Source organism: Vigna unguiculata, chromosome 4 (assembly GCF_037176805.1).
Source record: "Vigna unguiculata cultivar grain cowpea cultivar isolate G323 ecotype 2 chromosome 4, ASM3717680v1, whole genome shotgun sequence".
NCBI classification, from domain to species: Eukaryota; Viridiplantae; Streptophyta; class Magnoliopsida; order Fabales; family Fabaceae; genus Vigna; species Vigna unguiculata.
The window spans coordinates 18,554,924-18,564,165 of NC_140795.1; the positions used below are offsets into that span (position 1 = coordinate 18,554,924).

Below are 9,242 nucleotides of genomic sequence, written 5' to 3' on the forward strand. Positions count from 1 at the left end.
TCAAATTTCCAATTCTGCCCCTCTTATTTAACCATATTTGCAGTTTTGAACAGTGTTGACTGCTGACTTTGACCAGTTGACCAGAGTTGACCAGTTGACCAGTTTGACTGTCCTATCAGATGCTGACACGTGGCGCAGAGTACTTTCTCTCTCCAGAATTAGGGTTTCACTCTCACACTCTTCTCCCTCCCTCGTGACGGCTGCGGCTATGGTGGCTGCCTTTTCTTCTCCGGCGACGCTGCTCCGCAGTGCAGGTTCGTGGTGGCGCAAGGTGGAGCTCGATGCGCAAGGTGCAGAGAACGTGAATGGTGGTGTTGCGGAGGCGCGCTGCAGAGGTTGGATGCGGCTGCCATGGGTGGAACAAGCTTCACGCTCGCGGAGAAGATGAACTCGCGGTGGATTCGAAGTTGCAGGGACGGTGGAAGCTCGTCGCTGCTGCTGCGTCTCATTCACGGCGCGGTGGTGCGGTTCTCAGCATCTTGGCTGCTCGAACAGTTGCAGAAACGTTGCTGGTCACGGTGGTTTCCGTCTTGGTGCTGTTGCGGGAAAGATGGAGGAAGAAGCTGGGAACTCGCGGTGGTGGCAAGAACGGTGGCGCGCTGCCATGGCTGTCGCGCTGTGGAGAAGACGGAGGCGCGCGGAGCTGCTGGGCGCGAGAAGAAGATGGCGTTGCTGTTCGTGGTGGCCGGCGAGGAGATGGCGGCGGCGGCTGCCATGGTGGGTGGAAGGAGAGGAGAAAATTAGGGTTAGGGTTTTGGGAGATGAAGATGATGACGTGGCAGAATCTGATTGGTTAATTTGGTGAGGTGGGGATTATGACACATGGCGGCTTATGGTTGGCTAATCTTAAAAGGTGGGGATTGCCACATGGCATGATCTGGTTGAGTGGAGTTAAGTGGTAGGAGGGGTGCAACTTAGTGAAAACTGGGGGTGCAGAACAGGTTTTTGTGGTCCACTTGAGGGAGGAGTGTGCAAATAAAATCTGGGGGTGCATTTAGCTCCTGATTTATTCTTTTCCAGAATTTCTTGATTTTGGACTTATTTTGTAACTTTGAATACTTCAAAATCACATTATTAATTGACCAAAAATAAATTCCAGCTGCATTAACAAACGTTAGAATATCCAATAATATTTTATGCAACTAAAATCAATTTTTACGCCACTTTTACCAAACTTACTCAATAAATCCATTAATCACAAATCCTAATTAAATCAATCTTTAAGCACAGAAAATTCAATTAAATCCCCAAATTTAAATATTAAATGAGGGCAAAAATTTGAACTCATCACACACCCACACTTATCCTTTTGCACTCCTGGGCAAAATTGAACAATTTCAAAAACTCTTTTCTGAGGTCTTTTATTCCATATTTTCAGTGGATTAAAGAAATGAATACCAATGGAAACAGATCAAACTTCTAGAAATCATGTTGTCATGCACAAACAAATGGATAAAATTCTGTTTTTCACACATGAGTTAATCTTTTGAGTTTACAAGATAATCAAATATGAAAGAGAAACACTCAAGTTAAATATATATTTTCTCACCAAGATTCGCTCAAGTGTTTTGGCTTGTGTTTTCACTCAAAATACCCATGCAAGTAACACTCTTAATGCTTAGCAAGACTCTAATATTCACAGCTTTCAGAAAATATGCATTCAAAAATCATGAGGACTTTTCACAGGTTATAATGAGGCCAAGGCAAAGGTAGGAAAAACTTTAGGATTTGTGTGTTTTTGAAATAGTAAGGAAGAAAGAGTTATGGAGCATAGTTTCAAAAACAATCCCTTTTTTTTCTTTGTTTTTTTTTTTATCCTTTGTTGCTCTTTTTTTTAGACAGCAATCATTTTTCATTTCAACACTCTGTCATCAACTATTATTTTCCTTTTGCCATTTTTACAACTTTGTGGGGGAAATACACACCCCCACACTTTATTCCTCAACCAATCTCAACATAATCCACTAGCTCATTCTTTCTCCCTAAGGTAAGGAAAAACATGGTCTTTTTCTTTTTAAGGTTTAGTAATATGCTCAAAACAAGAAAAAGAGGTTTAAGCTCAAGGGGCTACCAATGGATCAATGTCATGGTTAGCTTATTTGGCCAAGTAGCTAAAAACAAGAAATGCCTCAGTCATATCAAATCATGCATGTTCACCTAAGATGCAAAACAACAGAATCAAGCTAAACATTTGAGTACCAACAAGACATGAGCAAATCACACAAGAAAAATAGGAATGACAAATGGTAGTTCATCCTTACAATAAAGCTCAAAACTCACAAGGTCAAAAACTCTTTCACAAAAGATTTATTCCAGAAACTCTCAAATCAACTCAATCAAGTAAATCACAGAAAACAATCCACTCATAGCACATGACTTTTATTTTCCCAGAATTATGACCGTTCCAATTAGTAAATCAAATCCAAAAATCCAATGTCAATATGTTTTATTGAAAGCAAAAACCTTTTTTTTTTATAATAAAAACAAACAAAAAACAAAATTAGAAAAGAAAAAAAACAAAACAAATAGAAAACAAAAACAAAAAAGGGGGAAAATCTCCCCACACCCCCACACTTTATCCATGCATTGTCCTCAATGTATTCAATATGTATAAAATGCAAAGAAAAAGTATGAAGTGTACTTACCTCCTCAAGGTGGAAGGTATGAGGGAGAAGTCAAGTTCATCCCATCCATCGTCTTATTCAGCATATCTTGATTTTCATTGAATATCCGAAGACGATGCCCATTAACTTTAAAAGTTCTTGCTGAAGATTCTTCCTTGATCTCCACTGCTCCATAAGGGAAGACTTCTGTAACAATGTATGGTCCTTCCCAAGTAGAACGCAACTTACCACTCATGTGACCAAGCTTGGATTTGTATAGTAACACCTTCTGGCCTACCTTGAAATCCTTTCTAGCCACAAGCTTTTGGTCATGGAACTTCTTGGTTTTCTCTTTGTAGAACTTTGAATTTTCATAGGCTGCTAGCCTAATCTCCTCTAGTTCTTGCAACTGAAGTTTTCGCTCATTTCCTGCTTCTTCCAAATCCAAGTTGCATGCTTTCACGACCCAATAGGCCCGATGTTCAATCTCCACAGGTAGATGACAAGCCTTTCCAAAAACCACCCTGAAAGGTGACATACCTATAGGTGTTTTGTAGGCTGTCCTGTGTGCCCAAAGTGCTTCATCCAATCTTGTGGCCCAATCCTTTCGACTAGGCTTCACTACTTTCTCTAGTATCTTTTTAATCTCTCTGTTAGAGATCTCTGCTTGTCCATTGGTTTGGGGGTGATATGGTGTAGCAATGCGATGTGTCACCCCATACTTCTTCAACATGTTCTCAAGTAGCCTATTACAGAAATGGGTCCCCTGGTCACTGATGATGGCTCGTGGTATCCCAAATCTGCAGAAAATGTTAGACCTGACAAAACTCATAACAACTCGAGAATCATTAGTCCTTGTAGCTATGGCTTCCACCCATTTGGAGACATAGTCTACAGCAAGCAAAATATAAGAAAACCCAAAAGAAGGAGGAAAAGGACCCATAAAATCAATACCCCAAATATCAAATACCTCACAATATAGCATGGGTTGTTGAGGCATTTCATCCCTTCTTGTAATGGATTTGGCTGCCCTTTGGCACTGCTCACAATTTTCATATACCCTCTGTGCATCTTTAAAAATGGTAGGCCAATATAATCCACAATCCAACACCTTCCTACCTGTTCTTTGTGTGCCATAATGTCCACCAAAAGGAGACGAATGACAGAACTCAAGCACATGAGGTATTTCGATATCTGGAACACACCTCCTTATGACTTGGTCACTACCAATGCGCCATAAGATTGGGTCTTCCCAGATATAGTACTTTGCCTCACTTTTTAGCTTGATTCTTTCATATTTGGAGAAGGAAGGAGGAATAGCAGAAACAACCAAATAGTTAACAATGTCAGCAAACCAAGGTTCAGGAAACATACCTTTCACAGCAGTCAATGCTAGGAGGACTTCATCAGGAAAGTCATCCTTAATAGGAATGTTATCTTCTCCATTTTCAATCCTGCTAAGATGATCAGCTACCAAGTTATGTGCTCCACTTCTGTCTAGAATCTCAATGTCAAACTCTTGGAGCAGTAGCATCCATCTGATCAACCTTGGTTTCGAATCTGCTTTCTTCAGAAGGAATTTTAATGCTGCATGATCAGTATAAACAATTACCGTGGAACCAAGTATATACGGTCTGAATTTGTCCAAGGCAAACACAACAGCCAATAATTCCTTCTCAGTCGTGGTGTAGTTAGCCTGCGCTGTGTCCAACGTTCTGGAAGCATAATATATCACATGTGATAGCTTCCCATCTTTTTGTGCAAGCACCACTCCTACTGCAAAGTTTGATGCATCACACATCAACTCGAATGGTAATGTCCAATCAGGTGGCTGGATGATAGGAGTGGTGGTAAGCGCCTTTTTCAATGTATCAAACGCATCTTTGCACCTCTCTCCAAAGTCAAATACTACATCCTTTTGCAACAAGTTGGAGAGAGGGTTGGCTATCTTGCTGAAGTCCTTGATAAACCTCCTGTAAAATCCTGCATGTCCAAGAAAAGATCGAACCTCTTTCACAGAAGAGGGGTAAGGCAATTGTGAAATAATATCAATTTTAGCAGGATCTACAGATATACCATTCTTGGAAACAACGTGACCTAAAACTATACCTTGTTCCACCATAAAATGACATTTTTCAAAATTTAGAACAAGGTTAGTTTCTTCACATCTCTCCAAGACTCTAGCAAGATTAGACAAGCAGTGATCAAAAGATGAACCATATACACTAAAATCATCCATAAAAACCTCAATACAATGCTCCAACAAATCTGTAAAAATACTCATCATACATCGCTGAAATGTTCCAGGAGCATTGCAAAGGCCAAATGGCATTTTCCTATAAGCATATGTACCGAATGGACAAGTAAAAGTAGTCTTATGTTGATCCTCTGGGGCAATACAAATCTGAAAATACCCAGAGAATCCATCAAGAAAACAGTAATGAGACTTACCTGCCAATCGATCTAGCATCTGGTCCATGAATGGTAAAGGAAAGTGGTCCTTCCTGGTGGCCTGGTTTAGTCTTCTATAATCAATACAGACCCTCCAGCTATTCTGAATACGAGTAGGAATCAACTCGTTCTTCTCATTCTTGACCACGGTGATCCCAGATTTCTTGGGGACCACATGTACAGGACTCACCCAAGTGCTGTCAGAAATGGGATATATAATACCTGCTTGTAGCAACTTGGTGACTTCTTTCTTCACAACCTCCATCAGTTGAGGATTCAGTCTCCTCTGAGGTTGCCTCACTGGCTTAGCATCCTCCTCCAAGAGTATTCTGTGCATGCAAAAAGAAGGACTAATATCAGGAATATCTGCCAAAGTCCAGCCTATTGCTTGCTTGTGATCTTTGATAACCTGCAATAGCTTTTGTTCCTGCTCGTTAGTAAGCAAGGCAGATATAATAACAGGGAGTTTCCCATCCCTCTCAAGATAAACATATTTCAAATGAGATGGTAAAGGTTTTAACTCCAAAGTAGGTGGCTGTTCCACAGATGGCAACATTTTATTGCCTAAGGTAATTTCAGCCACCTCAGCATCACACTTGGACGCCACAGAGGTATCAAATAGTGACACCACGTCCTCAACATCACCTGTTTTAAAATTGTCTCTTTCGTCTAAAATTGAGCCCGAAAAAGAAAAATCCAAAGAAGAAGAAAAACCAGATAAAACGTCCAAAAGTCCAAAAGCATAATTGTTCACTACATTACTCAATAAATCAATACAAAACAAAGAATGGTCTTCAATTGGGTGCTTCATGGCTTCTAGCACGTTGAACTGCACCTTCTCATCTCCTATCTCCATAGTCAAGGATCCTGCATGCACGTCTATCTTGGTACGTGCTGTCATCATGAATGGTCTTCCCAAGATAATTGTGGTTGCACTCATTCCTTCATCATCCTTCATGTCCAAGATATAGAAATCTGCAGGAAAAATTAACTTGTCCACACGGACAAGCACATCTTCTAGCACACCTGCAGGGTTAACTGTGCTACGGTTGGCCAATTGAATGACCACACCAGTAGACTTAAGAGGTCCAAGATGAAGTGAAGTAAAAACAGATAAAGGCATTACATTAATAGAAGCTCCTAAATCTAACATAGCATTGTCAAACTTAGTACTTCCTATAATGCAGGGAACAGAAAACATACCTGGATCCTTACACTTTTGCGGCATTCTGACTGCAGGCTTCTTAATTAAGCTAGAGACATTTCTTCCCATGTTCACTACCTCTTTGTCCATAATACGCCTTTTATGTGTACATAATTCTTTGAGAAACTTGGCGTATTTAGGAATTTGTCTCACAACATCCAACAAAGGAATATTTATCTCCACTTTCTTGAAGGTATTCAGGATTTCTTTGTCTAACTCCTTCATCTTTTTAGTTTTTGGTTTCAAACGGTTTGGATAGGGAGGAGGAGGAGAATAAGGAGAAGGATTTTCAGAGGAAGTATTAGGGGATACCAACCTGGAGTTATCACTGGGTGCAGGCATCTCAGATGTTGCTTGTGTTGCTTCATCTGATCTTCCTCTTTCATCATTAGGTACAACTTCATTGTCCTTATCTTCATCTTCTTGGGCATCCCCAAGACCTTGTATTTGCTTACCCGATCTTAAAGTAATAGCACTTACATTTCTCGGGTTGATTATAGTTTGTGCAGGCAAATTGCTTGAGCCTTGTTGAGACTTCATCTGATTTAACTCATTTGCCATTTGTCCAATCTGGTTTTGCAAGTTTTGATTGGTTGCTTCCATCGTCTGTTTCAACTCATTGATTTGTCCCTTCATCATGTCAGCCATCATTTTCATCATTGCCTCCATGTTTGAATCACCAGAGGTTGCCGCTGGTTGTGGTTGTTGCCTCTGTTGAGGTGGAACATAGACTTGTTGGTGTTGAGGCTGTTGATTTCCCCATTTCTGGCTGGGATATTCCTTCCAATCTGGGTTGTACTTGTTGGAGGACAGATCATTGTTGTATTGCTGCCGAGGTGGTCTATTATTGCCATAGATGTTTGCAGCATATGCCTGAGGTTGTTCATTGTCTAACGTCCCTGTCTCTTTTAACATAGAACAAGCCTCTGTAGGATGATTAGTAGAAGCACAAATTCCACATAAAGTAGAAGGGATAGGCTTTTTCTGTAAGTCTGTCAAGGTCCTTACCATGGCTGCTAAGTCATCCAACTTCCCTTCTAATTTCTTGTGATCTGCAACATATGAAGCTTCTACTCCATGGGTTCCCTTCAATAGAGTTATAGAATTACTCCTTGTGGAAAATTGTTGATGGTTCGACGCCATAGTTTCAATCAATTGTCTTGCATTTGTTGGCGTTTTGTCCACCAATGACCCTCCACTTGCAGCATCTATCATTTGTCTATCCATGATACTCAATCCCTCATAAAAGTATTGAATGAGGAGATGCTCGTTTATTTGGTGATGAGGACAAGAAGCACACAACTTTTTGAATCTCTCCCAATACTCGTGAAGACTTTCTCTTTCTTGTTGCCTTATCCCATAAATATCTTTGCGAATAGCAGCAACTCTAGATGCTGGAAAAAACTTTTCCAGAAATAATCTTTTCAGAGTCTCCCAAGTATTGATGGATCCTGGCGGAAGGCAGTATAACCAATTCTTAGCGGCATCTTGCAATGAGAATGGAAAAGCCTTAAGCTTGATATGTTCCTCTGTCACTGTTGTAGGTCTCATGGATGAACAAACAACATGAAATTCCTTCAAATGATGGTACGGGTCTTCTCCTGCTAATCCATGGAATTTGGGTAAAAGATGGATTAACCCAGACTTAAGCTCACATTCTCCATCTGGATATTGGATGCACATGTTTTGTGTAATTGCTGCATCCGGTGAAGCCAACTCTCTTATTGTTCTTTCTTCCATTCTATCTTCTTGAATTTCTGGTTCAGGTGATGGATCAGAAGATATGTTAATCACCGGAGGTGATTCTAGCGGTACACTTTCAGTGGTAGGTTCAGATGATGATGGTGCTCCTTCAGTAGAACACCTGAGTTCAAGTCTCCTACGTGATTTACGCAAGTTCCTTTCAAGTTCTGAATCAAGTTGATAAAATTGACCCGGATTGGCCCGAGTCATGCACTATGCAAGTCCACCTGAAAGTGTTTCCCTGTGTGTTTTTTTTTTCTTCCTATTCTTGTTTTGGAGAAATATTTCAAGAAAGAAATGAGTTAAGATGTCGTTGGATCTACTCCTAGGAAAGAGAGGTGCGTCACAGTGGACAACTTAAATACCAAGTCTTTCCTAGACAGAGTTTTCCAAACTAGTCTCAAAAAATTTCTTAAAAGAAATTCTTAATCAAAACAAAAATAGAAATTTGCTTGGAATATATTAACAGAAAACTAGATACTACAAAATAACAAACTATATCAAACATATATGCGTAAAATAAATAAAAAAAATAAAAATAAAAAATAAAATAAAATAAAATAAAAAATAAAATAAAATAAAATAAAATAAATAAATAAAAACAGAATCAAAATAAAAGAAATACTAACCGTATTCCCCGGCAACGGCGCCAAATTTGATATCGCTGTCGTTAGGCGATCAAATTACCACTACTTTAGCAACTTCAGTATTGCCAGTTTGTAGTGAAGAAAATAGTTAGGGTTAAGATAACCCTGAGTCGTCTCACAACGAATACGGAATTGATCTCAAATATTTGATTCTCAAAAATGCAATTTAAAACTAGCAACTATAAAAATAGGGGGGTTTTGATATGCAAAGAAAATGACACGGAAGATTACAAACACAGTAATAGTAAATAGGTCAATTCCACTGCTTTTTCTAAATAAGATTCTTCATTGGTTATCTAGAGATTATTGTTAAATTAATTATTGTTGTTGATTTACAAATAAATCAATGTAAAGACTCAATTCATTTGTTGGCATCCTCACTTTTAATCAAAGTACAGTCTCAATTAAAAGTGAGAATTATTAGATTGTCCATAGTAAATTCAATCAAAGTACAGTCTCAATTAATTTTACTATGCCTAATCATGTCTATTCCTTTGTTTCTTTACCAAATAGAAAACTTAATTAATCAAAGTAAAGTCTTGACTAATTTTAGTTAAAGTAATTACCTCTAATCAAATTAAAGTCTCAATTATT

At 39.2% G+C, this 9,242-nt stretch overlaps 1 protein-coding gene across 1 annotated transcript; it reads right to left on the bottom strand.

Moving 5' to 3' along the window:
* Nucleotides 1-449: 449 nt before the first annotated feature.
* On the bottom strand, nucleotides 450-7,941 carry LOC146886891 (uncharacterized). The gene is made up of 3 exons (XM_085671921.1): nucleotides 6,655-7,941; nucleotides 5,700-6,600; nucleotides 450-643 (listed from the first exon to the last, which is right to left on the bottom strand). The coding sequence occupies exons 1-3, from the start codon at nucleotides 7,939-7,941 to the stop codon at nucleotides 450-452; spliced, it is 2,382 nt and encodes a 793-aa protein (XP_085528047.1).
* Between the last annotated feature and the right edge of the window lie 1,301 nt (nucleotides 7,942-9,242).

What these genes read in the sequence shown, in the direction of transcription:
- LOC146886891 (XM_085671921.1), bottom strand. Translation starts at nt 7,941, where the DNA reads ATGTGCATCCAATATCCAGATGGAGAATGTGAGCTTAAGTCTGGGTTA. An exon ending in AAGATAAGGACAATGAAGTT is followed by an intron (nt 6,601 to 6,654) that starts GTACCTAATGAT and finishes GCAACATCTGAG; the next exon opens with ATGCCTGCACCCAGTGATAA. An exon ending in AAGAGACAATTTTAAAACAG is followed by an intron (nt 644 to 5,699) that starts GTGATGTTGAGG and finishes CGCGCCCAGCAG; the next exon opens with CTCCGCGCGCCTCCGTCTTC.